Source organism: Lolium perenne, chromosome 6, assembly GCF_019359855.2.
Source record: "Lolium perenne isolate Kyuss_39 chromosome 6, Kyuss_2.0, whole genome shotgun sequence".
Classification (NCBI taxonomy): Eukaryota; Viridiplantae; Streptophyta; class Magnoliopsida; order Poales; family Poaceae; genus Lolium; species Lolium perenne.
In genome coordinates this window covers 263,088,119-263,107,251 of record NC_067249.2, presented here as the reverse complement: position 1 = coordinate 263,107,251, position 19,133 = coordinate 263,088,119, and the positions used below count along the sequence as shown (strand labels likewise).

Sequence of the window (19,133 nt, the reverse complement as noted above, 5' to 3'; positions counted from 1 at the left end):
CATATGAGTTATGTAAATTATATCTTACAAGTTGCAAGCCTCATGCATAGTATACTAATAGTGCCCGCACCTTGTCCTAATTAGCTTGGACTACCGGATCATCACAATGCACATGTTTTAACCAAGTGTCACAAAGGGGTACCTCTATGCCGCCTGTACAAAGGTCTAAGGAGAAAGCTCGCATTGGATTTCTCGCTATTGATTATTCTCAACTTAGACATCCATACCGGGACAACATAGACAACAGATAATGGACTCCTCTTTTATGCATAAGCATGTAACAACAATTAATAATTTTCTCATATGAGATTGAGGATGTATGTCCAAAACTGAAACTTCCACCATGGATCATGGCTTTAGTTAGCGGCCCAATGTTCTTCTCTAACAATATGCATGCTTAATCATAAGGTGGTAGATCTCTCTTACTTCAGACAAGACGAACATGCATAGCAACTCACATGAAATTCAACAAAGAGTAGTTGATGGCGTCCCCAGTGAACATGGTTATCGCACAACAAGCAACTTAATAAGAGATAAAGTGCATAAGTACATATTCAATACCACAATAGTTTTTAAGCTATTTGTCCCATGAGCTATATATTGTAAAGGTGAATGATGGAATTTTAAAGGTAGCACTCAAGCAATTTACTTTGGAATGGCGGAAAATACCATGTAGTAGGTAGGTATGGTGGACACAAATGGCATAGTGGTTGGCTCAAGTATTTGGATGCATGAGAAGTATTCCCTCTCGATACAAGGCTTAGGATAGCAAGGTTGTTTGAAACAAACACAAGGATGAACCGGTGCAGCAAAACTCACATAAAAGACATATTGAAAACATTATAAGACTCTACACCGTCTTCCTTGTTGTTCAAACTCAATACTAGAAATTATCTAGAGTTTAGAGAGACCAAATATGCAAACCAAATTTTAGCATGCTCTATGTATTTCTTCATTAATGGGTGCAAAGCATATGATGCAAGAGCTTAAACATGAGCACAACAATTGCCAAGTATCACATTACCCAAGACATTTATAGCAATTACTACATGTATCATTTTCCAATTCCAACCATATAACAATTTAACGAAGAAGAAACTTCGCCATGAATATTAAAAGCTAAGAACACATGTGTTCATATGCAACAGCGGAGCGTGTCTCTCTCCCACACAAGCATGATGTAATTCAAACACAAACAAAAATAAGAAACATACAGACGCTCCAAGCAAAGCACATAAGATGTGACCGAATAAAAATATAGTTTCAAGAGAAGGAACCTGATAATTTGTCGATGAAGAAGGGGATGCCTTGGGCATCCCCAAGCTTAGACGCTTGAGTCTTCTTGATATATGCAGGGGTGAACCACCGGGGCATCCCCAAGCTTAGAGCTTTCACTCTTCTTGATCATAGTATATCATCCTCCTCTCTTGACCCTTGAAAACTTCCTTCACACCAAACTTCTCATAAACTTCATTAGATGGGTTAGTACATAATCAAAAACTCCCATGTTGAGAGGTGACACAATCATTCTTAACACTTCTGGACATTGCTCAAAGCTACTAGAAGGTAATGGAACAAAGAAATCCACCCAACACAGCGAAAGAAGCAATGCGAAATAAAAGGCAGAATCTGTCAAAACAGAACAGTCCGTAAATACGAATTTTTAATAAATACTTCCGTTGCTCAGATCAGAAAACTCAAAACTAATGAAAGTTGCGTACATATCTGAGGAACACGCACGTAAATTGGCATATTTTTCTGATTTTTCTACAGAGAAAACAGCCCAGATTCGTGACAGATAGAAATCTGTTTCTGCGCAGAAATCCAAATATAGTATCAACCTTCGATTAGAGGCTTCACTTGGCACAACAAAACACAAAACTAAGATAAGGAGAGGTTGCTACAGTAGTAAACAACTTCCAAGACACAAATATAAAACAAAGTACTGTAGCAAAATAACACATGGGTTATCTCCCAAGAAGTTCTTTTCTTTATAGCCATTAAGATGGGCTCAGCAGTTTTAATGATGCACTCGCAAGAAATAGTATTTGAAGCAAAAGAGAGCATCAAGAGGCAAATACAAAACACATTTAAGTCTAACATGCTTCCTATGAAAAGGAATCTTGTAAATAAACAAGTTCATGAAGAGCAAAGTAACAAGCATAGGAAGATAAAACAAGTGTAGCTTCAAAAATTTCAGCACATAGAGAGGTGTTTTAGTAACATGAAAATTTCTACAACCATATTTTCCTCTCTCATAATAACTTTAAGTAGCAACATGAGCAAACTCAACAATATAACCATCACATAAAGCATTCTTATCATGAGTCTCATGCATAAAATTATTACTCTCCACATAAGCATAGTTATTCTTATTAATTGTAGTATGAGCAAATTCAACAAAGTAGCTATCATTATTATTCTCATCAAGTGTTGGAGGCATAGTATAATCACAACAAAATTTACTCTCCATAGTAGGTGGCACCAAAAGACCACTATCATTATAATCATCATATATGGGAGGCAAAGTATCATCAAAGAAAATTTTCTCCTCAATGCTTGGGGGACTAAAAAGATCATGAAAACCAGCTTCCCCAAGCTTAGAACTTTCTATATCATTATCAACAATGGTGTTCAAAGCGTTCATACTAATATTACTACCAGCATGCAAATAAGATTCCATAGGTTTTTTAATTTTCGCATCAAACAATCCATGTTTTAAATCAGGAAATAGCATAAGAAGCTCATTCATTTTTTTTGTTGTTTTCCATTATGCCTAACTAGTGAAAATAAAAACAAGAAACAAAAAGATGCAATTGCAGAATCTAAAGGAAATAGCTTCGAGTACTTACAACGGCGCCGGAAAATAGCTTAGTAGCCGAGATCCGGAGTGTGAGTACCTTTTACCTTTCCTCCCCGGCAACGGCGCCAGAAAATAGCTTGATGTCTACGCCCCCCTCCTTTTCCTGTAGACAGTGTTGGGCCTCCAAGAGCAGAGGTTTGTAGAACAGCAGCAAGTTTTCCCTTAAGTGGATCACCCAAGGTTTATCGAACTCAGGGAGGAAGATGTCAAAGATATCCCTCTCATGCAACCCTGCAACCACAAAGCAAGAAGTCTCTTGTGTCCCCAACACACCAAATAGGTGTACTAGTTCGGCGAAGAGATAGTGAAATACAGGTGGTATGAATATATATGAGCAGTAGCAACGGTGCCAGAAAATAGCTTGGTGGCGTGTAGTTGATGGTGGTAGTATTGCAGCAGTAGTAACGCAGTAAAACAGTAAACAAGCAGCGATAGCAGTATTTAGGAACAAGGCCTAGGGATTACACTTTCACTAGTGGACACTCTCAACATTGATCACATAACAGAATAGATAAATGCATACTCTACACTCTTGTTGGATGATGAACACATTGCGTAGGATTACACAAACCCTCAATGCCGGAGTTAACAAGCTCCACAATTCAATGTTCATATTTAAATAACCTTAGAGTGCATGAAAGATCAATTCGACTAAACCAAGTACTAGCATAGCATGCACACTGTCACCTTCATGCTATGTAGGAGGAATAATACACATCAATACTATCATAGCAATAGTTAACTTCATAATCTACAAGAGATCATAATCATAGCATAAACCAAGTACTAACACGGATGCACACACTGTCACCATTACACCGTGCAGGAGGAATAAAACTACTTTAATAACATTTCTAGAGTAGCACATAGATAAATTGTGATACAAACACATTGCAATCATAAAGAGATATAAATAAGCACTTCACTATGCCATTCATAACAGTGAATAAGTATTCTGTGAAATATAGCCTAAGAGACCCACACGGTGCACACACTGTCATCTTTACACACGTGGGACAAGGAGTCTCCGGAGATCACATAAGTAAAATTCACTTGACTAGCATAACGACATCTAGATTACAAGCATCATCATATGAATCTCAATCATGTAAGGCAGCTCATGAGATTATTGTATTGAAGTACATAGGAGAGAGATGAACCACATAGCTACCGGTACAGCCCCGAGCCTCGATGGAGAACTACTCCCCCCTCATGGGAGCAGCAGCGGCGATGAAGATGGCGGTGGAGATGGCAGCGGTGTCGATGGAGAAGCCTTCCGGGGGCACTTCCCCGTTCCGGCGGCGTGCCGGAACAGAGACTCCTGTCCCCCAGATCTTGGCTTCGCGATGGCGGTGGCTCTGGAAGGTTTCTCGTACCGTGGCTTTTCCGTCTCGAGGTTTTAGGTCGAGGGCCCTTAAATAGGCGAAGAGGCGGCGTCAGAAGGTCGAAGGGGCGACGACACTATAGGGCGGCGCGGCCAGGGCCTGGGCCGCGCCGGCCTATGGTCTGGGGGCCCAGTGCCCCCCCCTCTGGTCCTTCTCGTGTGTTCTGGATGCTTCCGGGCAAAATAGGAACCTGGGCGTTGATTTCGTCCGATTCCGAGAATATTTCGTTACTAGGATTTCTGAAACCAAAAACAGCAGAAAACAGGAACTGGCACTTCGGCATCTTGTTAATAGGTTAGTTCCAGAAAATGCACGAATATGACATAAAGTGTGCATAAAACATGTAGATATCATCAATAATGTGGCATGGAACATAAGAAATTATCGATACGTCGGAGACGTATCACGCCACCAGGGAGAAGCCGAGCGTTGGGGTCGGAGGAGAGTGTGGCATGCTGGAGCGAGCTCACGAGCGCCTCCATCTGCCACTGCGCAGTGACTGTGAGGCGCGGTTGGAGCGGGAGACCTAGTCGCCGATCGCGGAGAGCCTCAGCCACGGTGATGGAAGGGTTCGTGCAGTGGGACACAAGAGCAGGAGTTCGCGCATACAGGGCCCCCGCGGCGTGCCAGTTGTCAAACCAAAAGGAGGTAGTCGCGCCGTCGCCGACGCACACGTTTGTGATGCCGCGGTAGGTCGAGAAGAGACGTTTAAAAGCACGCCAAGCAGGTGTGTCGTTCGGCGACGGGGGGTCAGACATGCCGGTGGCACCGTACCAGCGGCGGACCCAACGGGTCCATGGTGTGTCGTCTCCGCTAACAAGCTTATGGATGAATTTGAGCAACAGACTTGTGTTCTGGGTGTGTAGATCACGGACACCGAGGCCACCCTCCACGCGAGAACGACAAACATCCAGCCAAGCCACTTGACAGTCGCCACCGGAGCACGCCGCCTTCCCCTTCGAGAGCATGCCACGCCGCGGACGGTTCATACGGTCGAGTGTCGTCAGTGGCAGCGGGATGACACTCATGGCGAACGATGGGAGGGCGGACAGGACGGCGTCGGTGAGCGTAAGTCGAGACCCCTGATTCAATAGTGAGCTCTTCCAACCAGGCGCTCGCTTCTCAACCTGGACGCGGAGCTTGCGCGCGGTGAGCGGCAGCCCAAGGTATGTTTGGGGGAATGCAGCCGGCGAGCACCCAAGCAAGGATGCCAGCTCCACGACGCGATCCTCCTGTACATGGATCGGCACAAAGGCGGATTTGTCGAAGTTGATATGCAGGCCAGTAGCGGCGGAGAACGATTCCAGGAGGGCTCTGGCGCGGAGAATCTGATCACTGTCCGCGCGCAGTAGGAGGAGAGTGTCGTCGGCATATTGGATCACGGGACACGGCAGATCATCGACCAAGGGGTGGAGCAGGCGGGCGGGGGAGCTATCACCGGTAATGAGCTCTTGGAGGACGTCAGCGACGATGATGAACAAATACGGTGACAAGGGGTCTCCCTGACGCAGGCCTTGCTTGCAGTCAAACCAACGCCCTGGCACGCCATTAAGAAGGACAGCCGTGCGCCCAGACTCTAGAATGGTACGAATCCAGCCACACCACTTATCACCAAAGCCACGGGCCCTGAGGATCCGATCAAGAGCAGACCAATCCACGGAGTCGAAAGCCTTACGAAAATCCAGCTTCAGGACAATCGTGGGGACGCGACGCTTGTGGCAACACTGCACCAGCTCGGCAGCATAAGCAAAGTTGTCTGTGATGTTCCGCCCCCTAATGAAACCAGATTGATCAATGGACACCAAGGAGGACATCAGGGGCTGGATCCTTCGGGTAAGCATCTTGCAGAGAATTTTGAGAGCGGTCCCTTGCAGAGAAATGGGTCTGAAACCATCCGCGGTGACCACATCATCGCGCTTAGGTAGCAGAACCATGTATGCCTGGTTGAGAGGTTGCAGCCGTGCGCTCTCGGCATGGAAAGCATCAAAGAGCTCAGCCAGGTCTTCCTTGATCACCGGCCAGAAGTGTTTGAAGAATCCCGGACTGAATCCATCGGGACCAGGGGATGCGTCAGAACGCATACGGAGCAGCGCGGCACGAGCCTCGTCCATAGTGAAGGGCAGCTCCAGAGCTGCCAGGGCAGGGATCGGTTTGTACAGGGACGCGACAGCAAAGTCGAACGAGACCTGAGATCGTGAGCCCATGAGAGCGGAGTAGTAATCCGAGAGGACCCCTCTCTTTTCCCTGGTGGGTGTAGACGGGCGCGCCCCCGTCGTGGAGCACACGGATGGTGTTTTTACGGAGACGAGCGGACGCGCAGGCATTTTTTTTTTTCGAAATGGGGGCATACCCCAGCCTCTGCATCAATCGATGCACACGGCCTTTTCATTTATTAAAATTCTAGAATTCAAAAGTTTACATTGTGAATCAAAGAAGGTTGAGACATGTGTCAACCTCCGAAAGCAAAAGCAACATATAGCTACCCATCATGTAGCCTACTAGTATGACGCCACCCAGTAGCCCGGAAAAAGAAGTCCTGAGTAACCGTTAGCAAACGGTTGCATCCAGTATCCATAACCTCCCGCTGGTCTTCCGGGAGCAGGTACGCCCATTGTTGAATCCAGTGTGTAGCTCTGCGAATAACCTGCAAAAAGTTTGTACCCTTCTGTTTGTTAAAAATCAGATCATTTCTGGTGGTCCAAATAGACCAACACAAAGCCGAGACACCAATCCGTATTCTGACTTTATCTTTCTTTTCAACACCATTTAGCCAATTACCAAACATATTAGTAATATTTGCAGGAGGTGGTATATTATATGTAAAATAAATCATACGCCAGATTATTTGGGCAAAAGGGCAAGAAAGAAACAAGTGTTGTACAGTTTCTATAGAATCACAAAAGCAACATTTTGTACATCCCTTCCAATTCCTCTTAGCAAGATTATCTTTAGTTAGCAACACTTTGCTGTTTAAGAACCACATAAAAACTTTGATCTTTAGAGGAATTTTCAACTTCCACAAATACCGATGTAAGAACCTAGTATGCCCGTTCATGAGGTCAAGGTACATGGATTTGACTGTAAAAGTTCCGGTTTCAGTAAGTTTCCACATAAATTTATCCTGGTCGTTATTTAAATGAATTGACATCAATCGCTGACATAAGTGGATCCATTGATTCCACTTATGATCATTCAAAACAGGTCTAAAACCTATATTCAACGGTGTTTGTGATAGCACATTTGCAACCAACACATTTTTCCGTTGAACAATATTGTACAGGGACGGGTATTGTTGCGCCAAAGAAGTTTTTCCAAGCCAAACATCTTCCCAAAAACGGACAGAAGAGCCATTGCCTAATCTGAAAAAATCTTTTTTAACACGCATTAAGCCTTTCCAAAAAGGAGAATCCGTGGGTTTAGCTTCAACTAGTGCTAACGTCTTATGCTTCAGGTATTTATTGTGTAAAATTTGTTGCCACATACCTTCTTCAGTTAGAAGTTTGAACAACCACTTACTCAGCAAACATTTATTTTTGAGCTCTAATACTTCAATACCGAGCCCCCCTTGATCTTTTGGTCTACAAACCATATTCCATTTAGTTAATCTATACTTTTTCTTGTTATCATCTGTTTGCCAGAAGAAACTAGACCTGAAAAAATCCAGACGTTTTCTAACTCCAACCGGTATTTTCAGAAAAGAGAGCATAAACATGGGTAAGCTTGTCAACACTGAATTGATTAATATTAAACGATCTCCATAAGAGAGCAACTTGCTACGCCAGCAACCTAGCTTAGCACCAAAACGACTCTCTACAGGGTTCCATTCTGAATTCTTTAATTTCCTGTAATGTACCGGAATACCAAGATATCGAATTGGTAAAGAACCTACTTCGCAGCCAAAAATTTGCCTATATTGAGTCTCCATCTCATTGGCTTGCCCAAAACAAAATAACTCACTTTTGTGGAAGTTGATTTTCAAACCGGATAGTTGCTCAAAAATACACAAGATTAGTTTCATGTTCACTGCTTTCTCAGTATCATGTTCCATAAAAATTATTGTATCATCTGCATATTGGAGGATTGACACACCGCCATCTACCAAATGAGGTATGAGACTACCGATCTGACCTTCATTTTTTGCACGAGCAATTAAAATAGCTAAAACATCCGCCACAATGTTGAAAAGTATAGGAGACAAAGGATCCCCTTGTCTCAATCCCTTTCTTGTTTGAAAATTATGTCCGATATCGTCATTAACCCTCACTCCAACACTACCGCCTTGCACAAAACTCTTTATCATATCACACCATTTGGGATCAAACCCCTTCATGCGCATGACTTGTTGCAAAAAAGGCCACTTCACTTTATCATATGCCTTCTCGAAATCAATTTTGAAAAGTATCCCATCCATTTTTTTCCTATGCAACTCATGTATCGTTTCATGAAGAACAACCACTCCTTCAAGGATGTGACGTCCTGGCATAAAAGCCGTTTGCGTGGGTCTAACAATTTTATGTGCGATTTGTGAAACTCGAATAGTAGCTACTTTTGTAAAGATCTTGAAGCTCACATTAAGTAAACAAATTGGTCGATATTGTTGAATTTGAACTGCATTATCTTTTTGGGAAGCAAAATAATAACACCAAAATTTAGCTTATACAGAGGAAAGTCACCATTTTGAAAATGTGTAAACATTGCCATCAAGTCATCTTTGAGCACATCCCAAAAATGTTGATAAAATTCTGCCGGGAAACCATCCGGTCCCGGTGCCTTATTATGTTCCATTTGTGATATAGCTTCGAAAATTTCTTCTTGAGTGAATTTTTTGGTTAGTATGGAATTTTCTTCCGGCGACAATTGTGGAACATCAGCCACACGCTCTTCCATCATAGAAAAAGTGTTCAGTTCAGGTGCCCCAAATAACTTTTTATAATACTCTGAGATATAATTTTTTAGGTTGTCATCACCGACAATCGTTCCCTCCTCTTGTTCTAATTGGAAAATCTTCTTCTTCCTATGCTTGCCATTTGCAATTAAGTGAAAATATTTAGTGTTATTACCTCCTTCCTGAATATGCTTAACTTTAGCTCTTTGAGACCATTTTATTTCCTCATCCCTTCTAAGTTTACTCAAGGAATCATGAGCATTTTTTAGAACCTCCCTCTCAGCATGATTCAAAGAGTTGGATTCAGCCTTAATGTCTAACATATCAATAATGTTTAACAAACGCTCTTTTTCTTTCTTATATTTTCCACTCAGGTTTTTTGCCCATCCTTTTAAAAAACGCCTCAAATGTCTAATTTTGTTCTGCCAAATTTGAATAGGTGAATTCCCTTTAGATACCTTTGCCCATTCAGCCGCTACCATATCATGGACGCGCAGGCATGGAAGAAGCGTGTGTTTTCGTCTCCGAGACGGCAGTAGCGAATCGTGTACCGTTGGCGCCAATACAACGACTTGAGTTTAAGCTGACGCTCTAGTTGCTCCTTGGCCAGGCGGCGCAGTAGCGCTTCAGCCGCCGACAGCCAGCGAATTTCTTCCAGCCGATCAAGCAAGAGCACTGCCGCACGACAGGCAGCGATGACAGCGTCCGGTTTTTTCCTTGCGCACTTGCTAGTACTGTAGTAGATCTCTGCGTAAAGGTCTGGAAGAGGACCTTTGGTTTGTTTTCTTGGAGTTGGTTGCTTGCATTTCCCAACTCTGTCATGGTTTTCTAGGATCCATAGCTAACTTGCATCACCCACTTCACCTTTTTGGGAGGGAGCTCCCCTTCCCAAATACATCTCATCCTCCTAGGTGACTAGGGTTAGTCCTCGCCGCCGCCACCCCCCTCCCGCCGCGAAGGAGGTGATGGCGGCGGCAAGGCATCCCTCCGTCACGATTTGGAGGCGCGGATGCTGCGTTGGATTTCGAGCAACCGCATCGGGTTGACATGTGTGAGTGGCCTTGGCGCCAGCCACCTACTAAGGTGGCTTGCTCTGTTGGTTGGTTATATTCCTCGTCGGTGCAAAGGATCCGGTCGGTAGTGTGTTGTCTCACGGTGGCTTCCCGGCAGCGTTGGATTGCTTGGCCCATGGGGTGTGGCGATCAAAGGTGAGGAGGAGACGGTGGTCCACCTAATGAAGTGGGTGAGATGCCACCACTGGTGGCGGCGCACGTGGGATTCGTATGCCTTGCTGGAGGCGATGGTGAGGTCGTCTCTCGCTCCATTATTTTCGGGGGAACCTCGGATTCAGGGGAGGCCACCATTGACGATGGCGCCCATAGGCTTTGTAGATCTCGTTGGAGGCGTTGAGAGGACTTCCTGGATCGGATGATAGCAACGTAATGCGTCGATATACTATTTTGCTAGTGAGAGAACTTCGGTTTGATCTTTGCGTTTTCTCAGTAAGACTTCGTTGAATGATTTAAAAAAAAACTGTTTCGGCAGAGGGCGACGGTATAACCTCCATTTAAGAAAAACTGCTGAAATACAGACGCTACAAAAAGATCAAAGATCGATCGATCCATGTCTTTATCTATCATCAAATCCCATAGATACATTTCTCTCTCGGAAAACCTCAGGTATCATGGGGCATACGAGGAACATGCCGGGTCGACGTCTAATCCGTGTGGATGGCGTGGGTTTGGACCTGGAATTACGAAAAAATATCCAGCAATGTCCGTGTCGCCATTTTAATTTTTTTTGCGGGAAATATCCCTCTCGTAATTGACAAGTCAAGGTGTACACCGCATTCGGACACCTACCATGCGCGGTCTGAACTAGTCTTTTTGGAGCCGTCGGCTTTGCCATCAGCAGCTATCATCACTTCCTTTTCCCAGCCGGGAGAACATGTTCTCTTCTACTCCCTCGTCTGCAATTCCTTTCACACAATTGTATGCACACACGGCTAAACGACGCACCATCAATTCCTTATCCGTCTTGATCTTCTAGTGAGCCCAAGTTCTTTGACGGCGACGCTGGATGACTCATCGGTATGTAAGACAGTGTTCGCCACTCGAAGTCGTATTATGCACACAGATACAGCAACAACCCCCGTATGTACAAGAGTGTTCGCCACTCAAGTCGTGCCCCCCGCTTATCTGATGAATGAATCACTTTTTAAAATAAAATAACTAAGCACAAGAGCTCGCTCGATCAGCTTAAGAGCATCTCCAGTCGCATCCCCCAAACCGTCCTCCAAACCGCGCCGGATCGAGCGTTTGGGGGACGTGTTTTGTTCGTGCCGCGTTTGGGGGACGTCGCTTCCCAGCCGCGTCCCCCAAACGCCGCCCCCAATCAGAAATTCAAATAGATGCATTCAAAAGAGATCGTTCCCGCCGATTCGTCGCGATCAGAGTAGCGGCGATCAAAGTACTGGGCGCGCGATCATATTACAGACCGGTGGTGCATGCAAATTAGAAGAAGGGGTTGGGCGACGGCGTCGTATCCTGAGTCGACGCAGGCCCGTCGAGCACGATGACCTCGTCGCGATCTGCCTGTTGTTGTGCATGGTGCGTCTGCTCCGTCGTCGACGCAGAGGCCGACGCAGGTGTAGCAGTAGAAGACGCGTCAGCCTGCTCTTGCTGCGCTGCCGCTGCCGCCGATGCCGCTGCCAGGGCCGCCGCGTCCGCCGCCGCCATTTTGGCTTCGATGTCGTCGACGATCTGGCCTTTGAAGAAGTTGTGCGCCGCTCGCGTCCGGGGAGACATTCCCTCTGTCGACGTTCTGTCGTCCCTGCGTTTCTTGAGCTCCAGCTTCTCCTCTTGCCTCTTGAGCAGCTCGGCCCACCTTTGGTCGGCCTTCTTGTCGCGGGAGATAAAGGTCGAGGAGACGTCGGCGAGGCATTTCGTGATCGACGCCTGCGTCTTCTCAGACGACGCAGCGTCAGCCAAGGCGGCCTTGGCAGCCTTGTTGCCAGTAGGACGCCCTGTCGAAGTTGCCAGCGGCGCGTCCAGATCAATGGCGTCCTTCCCCTTGGACAGCGACAAGCGCGTCAACCGCCATTTCTCATTCATTTTGAGCTTGCCATAGCAATGCATGAGCACGAAAGACTTGTGACCTTCCGAGTTCTTCGAGTACAAATCCATGGCCCTATCAAACTAACCAAAGGAAGCAGAGTCATTTCATCGAACACAATGTAGGCGCTACGGATTATGGAAGAAAGAGTCGTACCAGTTGGGCGACGTCGGCGCCGCTGTCGCCTCTGGTCTCTAAGTCCTGATGGTACCCATGGAAGGAGTTCACCGACGCCTGGATGATGGCCCATCGCGTCGACATTGCCTTCTGGCTCCTCTTCATTGCCACTTTTTGGTAGTCGCTGTTGATCAGCTTGCGCTCATCGAACTCGGCCTTGATCCTCGCCCAATACTTCCCGCTTTTTTGGTTGGCGCCGATGATGGAGTCATGGCTCACCGTCGCCCACGACTCGCACAGACAAAGATCTTGCAGAGGCGTCCACTTCGGGCCTCATGTGCCCGACGCCTTCTTCTTCTTCTTCGTCCTCACGCCGTCCGCGTCTACCTCCACGAGATCATCGTCACCGGCACCCTCATCGTCCTCTTCCTCGCCGCCCTCTTCGTCCTCATCGTCGTCCTCCTCGTCGTCCTCCACCCCGTCCTCTTCCTCGTCGTCCTCCTCCTCAACCCTGTCGTCCTCCTCAGCACCGGCGCCGTCGTATTCGAGCGGACCCCTGCGGCCGGTGAAAGGGTCGCCGTCCGGACCGGGTCCTGGCTCGCGCTGCTCGTACTCCGGGGAGTAGAGGTTGTTGGGGTTGAAGCCGCCGTGCGGCAGCGCATCCTGGTAGTGCGGCGACAAGTTAGGCGTCACGCACCCGGGAGTGGCGGAGGGGCCGTCGTTGTAGAAGGCGGCTTGCGACGGAGAGATCACTCCCGGAACGTACACCGGAACTAACGTACTCCATGGGCTCGCGTTGGTGGCGGCGATACACCTACGTGCTGGTGCTGGCGCGCCGCCTGAGCCTTCTTTTCTAGCTCCGCCGCCCTCCGTCCTTTCCTCTCCGCCGTCGATAGCTTCCGGCGCAGGCAATCTTGCTGCCATTGATCGTCGGTCCATCCTTCAGGCTTCTTCTTCGCAGCCGGCGCCTTCCGCGGCTTCGCGAACGGCGCTGTCGCCCCTTTCGTCCCATTGCCCGGCGGCTTCTTGGCCGCTTTCTTCGCCATCTTTTTGGGGGCTGTCGGCGGCGCCATGTGGAGAGGGTAGCGGCGGCGGGTGGACGGCGGGAGGGAGAAAGAAATTGGCGGGATAGGAGAAATGAATCGGCGGCGGGATATGTTTTGGGAGGCCTGTGCGCGGCGGTATAGGCGCGATTTGGCGGGAGCGGCGGGATTTGGCGGGAGTGTGAGACGAATTTTCCCTGTGCCGCTGACGGGTCGGGCCCGCGTCGGTTCGCCTCGCTTTTCGGTGTGTCCGGCGTCCCCGGTGCGTCCCTTGTGGGACGGGGACGGGCTCGGGGCGCCGGACACCGTATCGGGCCGCGCCGGACAAAAATGGGCTTTGGGGACGCGGCTGGAACGCATTTTTTGTCCGGCGCGCCCCAAATCCCTTTGGGGGACGGTTTGGGGGACGCGACTGGAGATGCTCTAAGAATAGAGTATATTGAAGTGGACGACCTCATTTAGAGCATCTCCAGTCGCGTCCCCCAAAGCGTCCCCCAAAGGGATTTGGGGCGCGCCGGACAGAAAAAGCGTTCCAGCCGCGTCCCCCAAAGCCCATTTTTGTCCGGCGTGGCCCCATACGGTGTCCGGCGCCCCGAGCCCGTCCCCGTCCCACAGGGGACGCTCCGGGGACGCCGGACACAACGAAAAGCGAGGCGGGCTCCCACATATCGGCGACTATTTGCATAAACCGTTGGTTCGCGCCTCTTTTCTCGTCGCTCCTTCCTTCCCGCGCCTCCCACTCCACCGCCGCCGCTGGATTTCCCGGCCGTTTGGGCGTCTGATTTGTGCTGGGAGTCAGCACCGTTGTCGCGGCTGGGGCTCCCGCCGGTCGTGCCGCCGCCGCCGCGTCGCCAGCGCCTCCCAGAACGCGCCGTCAAATCCGCCCCACCTCCGCGCACAGAAGGTGCTCGACGACTTGCCAGGTAGGCGCGATTGGTCGCTGTTTGTTGCGTCGTCTGCCTCGGTGCAATTTTAACCATTGATTTTGCTTTAGGCATGGACAGCGACGATGAGATGGTTGCCCTGCTGCTGGAGGACGAGCAAGCGTTCGATGACGACCTGCGGGAGCATTTGCTGATCATCGCGTCCCTCCAGGACATGCTTGACGCTGAGGCGGAGAAGAGGAAGAGGCCGCGCCGCGGAGGATCAAGGCCGGGAAGAAGGAAGTCGAAGCCCCGGCAGAGGATGGAGGGGCATGCCATGCTGCACAACGACTACTTCGCCGACGGGGCAACACATGCCGACAATTTTCGGCGCCGGTACAGGATGAGCAAGGGCCTGTTCATGAATATCCTCCACGGCGTTCGAGAGTTCGACCCCTACTTCAAGCTCAAGGTCGACGCCAGGCGTTCTCGGGTTCTCATCCATTCAGAAGTGCACCGCCGCCATGAGGATGCTTGCATACGGAGCACTGCCCGATACACAGGACGACTACCTTCGCATGAGTGAGTCTACTGCCATTGAGTGCATGTACAAGTTTTGCCGAGCTGTGGTGGGAAAGTTTGGCAAATACTACTTGAGAGGGCCAACTGAGGAAGAGACTGCAAGGATCATGGCACAAAATGCTGCCAGAGGATTTCCTGGAATGCTTGGAAGCATCGATTGCATGCACTGGGCATGGAAGAACTGCCCGTTTGCTTGGCAAGGTATATACAAAGGGCGTCATGGATATTGCAGTGTGGTGCTTGAAGCTGTGGCAGATTATGACCTGTGGATTTGGCATTCTTTCTTTGGCATGGCGGGATCACACAATGACATCAACGTGTTGCAGCGGTCTCCGGTGTTCAGCAGACTAGTGGAAGGGCATGCTCCACCATGCAACTATGAGATCAATGGCCACCAATATACCAAAGGCTATTATCTAGCCGATGGTATATATCCAAAATGGGCCACTTTTGTCAAAACAATCTCGAATCCATCAGGTCTGAAGAATTCTCACTTTTCTACACGACAGGAGGCTTGTAGGAAGGATGTCGAGCGGGCATTTGGTGTGCTTCAAGCACAATTTGCCATTGTCCGGTACCCTGTTCTAAGCTGGTCTCACGACCAAATGTGGGAGGTGATGCAGGCTTGTGTGATCATGCACAACATGATCATCGAGGATGACCGCAAGAATCATGTTAGGTCACATGTTGGTCCCTATGAGTGTCAAGGCCCTCTCGCGGAGGTTGATCATGAGTTGCCTGCAGATTTTGCTGATTTTCTCGCCATGCACGAAGAGATCCGTGACAGCAATGTGCATGAGCAACTTCAAGCTGATCTCGTTGAGCATTTGTGGAGGATCAAAGGAAATACCGTGGCACCTTGATGTATCATCTAGCCCTTTTTTTTATATTTGATTACTTGTTTTATTGTTTGTTGTAATTTAATTTGAAAACAATCCTCGAAAACATTTTTTTTTCATATGCTACATTTGATATAAATGGTTTATGTGTTAAAAATATTATTTTAAATGTTTGGGGGCGGCGTTTGGGGGACGCGGCTGGGGAGCGACGTCCCCCAAAGGCGGCACGAACAAAACACGTCCCCCAAACGCTCAATCCGGCGCGGTTTGGGGGACGGTTTGGGGGACGCGACTGGAGATGCTCTTAGTTATTTGTCAATCCTCTCTACTTATTTAATATGCGAGTGTTTTAGCAGCGATTTTCAAATTAAATTTCCGTCTAGAGTTTTAATCTACATCTATCAACAGTTTGAACAATGGATGATGCACTGAATAGCATGTTGGGGGCGAATTTCACTCAAAATCATAACTAGTACCTCACTACTAGCAGCCTACCCCGAGGTGGAGCATATATATTGCACTTTCTGTCTCTTTATGAGCTTACTTGAGATCACCAACTCATAGACTTGATTGTTTAACAATAAGAATCAGATATGTGTGTTCTTTAAAGAATGCACAGTGGGACAACACTTTTGCTAACCATAGCCAACAGAAATACCTTAAGTCATGTTGTCAACCTGTCTTACAACTTATTAGAGTTTTGCATCTTCACTTAGAAAGTGTTAAATAATACACTCCTATGTTAAACAATAGCTTGTTTTGCACATGTCGTTATTTATGGGATCTCCGGCCACAAAATTTGGGTAACTAATGTGATATAATACTCATGGATCTCAAACCTATCTCTCTCGATGCACTTTCTATCACATTGCATGATAGTTCCTTTGTGAAGAGTCTCCAGGGTCGATAACGACTGCTCTTACTTCGTTCCCAGTATAGCTTGGTATACTCCTAGGAATGTGCACTAGATGTTTGGAAAGGGGACATGATTACAATGATTCAATTGTGCTTAGTATAATACTAAGCACAATTGAATCATTGTAATCATGTCCCCTTTCAATTGGATAACCATGTGTGTATCGTTGCATGAAAAAATGTCACATCAAAAGTGGGATATGTGTTCTTTTTATCTATTCTTAAGTTAATGTTAATACATGTTCCCGTCATGTCTTAATATTGAGGTGGCATGGAACAATATATGGTCAGAGGAGCATGGACATGTCATGTTTTACACGCGTATTGGGGACTTGAAAATGTTGAAATTTGGAAGATGAAGTTAGGATCTATTACAAACTAGTAAATTAAGCCACTCTAACTAACAGATAAATTATATTGAGCATGGATATTTTTTAGTTGTAAGGAGGTTAAGTGAATATTGTTGTTTCGACAACTGGTTTGTTGTTATTTTTAGATAAGAATGATACATGCGTGGGAAGGGGATTGATGAGACCGTTAAATTTAGATTGGTCAATATAGGCAAGGGAACATATAAGTGCAACATATGAAAGTATGCTTGCTATATGTCGATGCATCGAAAAAATGATGGTGAGAAATTACGTAAGAATGGTTTTTGTTTTGCCTTTAACAAAAGAAAAACAAGCGATTCTTTTATCACCTTTAAATAGGTTCAAAATTGCATAAAAAAGGAATGCGGTGAGGGAACCGAGGGCATGTTTGACATATTTTTTGAGGAGAGAATGGAAATATAAAAATTTGATAAATGAGTTTGGTGTCTATATTCATAATAGATATAAAAATCAAGGTAACCGATAACGTAATGCGAACAGATTATCGCTGATTATAGTACAAAATAACTATGAAAGTCAAGGTAACCGATAACGGAATGCTAACAAATTATTGATGATAATAGTACAACTTGGGCATGCATGGTTTGATGACACTTGTGTGACAAGAAATATGAGTGAAAATAGCTTAATGGACTAGACCGTTAGTTTTAGATTGACTGCTCAAGACACAAGAATACACGACCCAAATTATCATAGGCAATACAATTGTGGAGCCGACGATAAACAAGACAAGGTGATATGATCGGTTTTGCAACTGGTATGGTGTTGTTGCAAGGTCGGAATGGCCTTTGGAGGCACAAGGAGTCATGCTTAGGTGGCCCTAAATTATCAACATATCCTCCTCGTGCCATATTTCATTCTATTTTGAAATAAAAGATTTTAAACAAACTATAAAGCAATAATGAAAAAATAAAGTGAAAAATCATATGGCTACTTGTCCCCATATTTTTTTATTAATCTTGCTGTTTTCCAAATTATCTTGAGAGTCTATAAAAAATATAATGAGAGGATTATAAAACAAATTGCCAAACCCATACACTTTTTCAATTAAAGGTCATATACGTATGATACATAAAAAATAACTCATACATCCTGAAAAAACAACATCTAATTCATGGGGACTGCCTTTTCACTAGTTCCCAAAATAATACAACAATCATGCATATTGATTCTTGATTACACAAACCATGAGTAGGCTATAGTATATGGCAATACACACAATTGAGAAATTTGATGGAAAGTAATGACGGCCTTGGACTATGTAAGGCTGATCATTTCTTAACATTTTGACCACATGTTAATGAATATACTGTTTCAATTCATAGGGTCGGTCAATCAATGGTGGTCTCTGATCCTGGTATTTGGAAATACATTTATTTATTTATTGTGTGTATTAATTGATGAAAATCTACTGTGTAATGATGCATTGATGATGCTAGCAATCAGCTCCTTATCGTTTGAAGGCAAAAATAAAAGTTATTAATTGACGCCAAAAAATCAGATGTGCACAATTAAGGCCACCAGCCATATCTTTAAACTTAATCTTTGATTGCAGTTGATCATTTGCTATAAATAGATTCCTCCTCCTTAGATTTCAACTCACAAAACTAGACAATTTCCTTTGATCGTGCATAACAATGGCTCGGAGGAAGGTTGCCCTCAAGTATATCCCACACGAAAAAACTCGTCGCGAGACGTTAAAGAAGCGCAGCAAGAGCCTGATGAAGAAGGCAGGTGAGGTGGCCGTCCTATGCAACATCAAGGCATGCGTCATCGTCTACCCCGAGGGTAAGCCTATGCCACAAGTCTTCTCGTCCCATGATGATGATGATGCGGTCGCTACCATGAACCGGTTAAGGACCATGAAGGATGATGATCCATTCAATAAGAAGATGGACCATGAGTGCTTCCTGGAGAAGCGCTCTAGAAAGCTCCAGGAGCAGGCTCTCAAGTCCGAGCGTGAACGCGAGGAGAACGAGACCAGGCTACTCCTACACAAGTCTATGCTAGTGGGCAATGTTGGGCTCTCAGTGGAAGAGCTTACCAATGTTGAATGCAAGGTGGATGTCTTCCTGAAGAGCATCCGCGACCGCATCACGAAGATCCAAGGGCAGCCCCCGGTATACAAGCCTTCC

The 19,133-nt window shown here is 46.4% G+C and overlaps 1 protein-coding gene across 1 annotated transcript; it reads left to right on the top strand.

The window, feature by feature from the left end:
- The first annotated feature begins 10,381 nt into the window (after positions 1-10,381).
- On the top strand, positions 10,382-18,350 carry LOC139832727 (uncharacterized). The gene is made up of 4 exons (XM_071822549.1): positions 10,382-10,436; positions 13,896-14,330; positions 14,402-14,763; positions 18,324-18,350. Exons 1-4 carry the CDS (start codon positions 10,382-10,384, stop codon positions 18,348-18,350), a joined length of 879 nt encoding a protein of 292 aa, XP_071678650.1.
- The last annotated feature ends 783 nt before the right edge of the window (positions 18,351-19,133 follow it).

Excerpts from the sequence above, each read along its gene's own strand:
- LOC139832727 (XM_071822549.1), top strand. The coding sequence starts at position 10,382 with ATGCCACCACTGGTGGCGGCGCACGTGGGATTCGTATGCCTTGCTGGA. Across the intron at positions 14,331-14,401 it reads GGTGCTCGACGACTTGCCAG|GCATGGACAGCGACGATGAG; the intron begins GTAGGCGCGATT and ends ATTTTGCTTTAG. Across the intron at positions 14,764-18,323 it reads TCGACGCCAGGCGTTCTCGG|GGTCGGTCAATCAATGGTGG; the intron begins GTTCTCATCCAT and ends TTCAATTCATAG.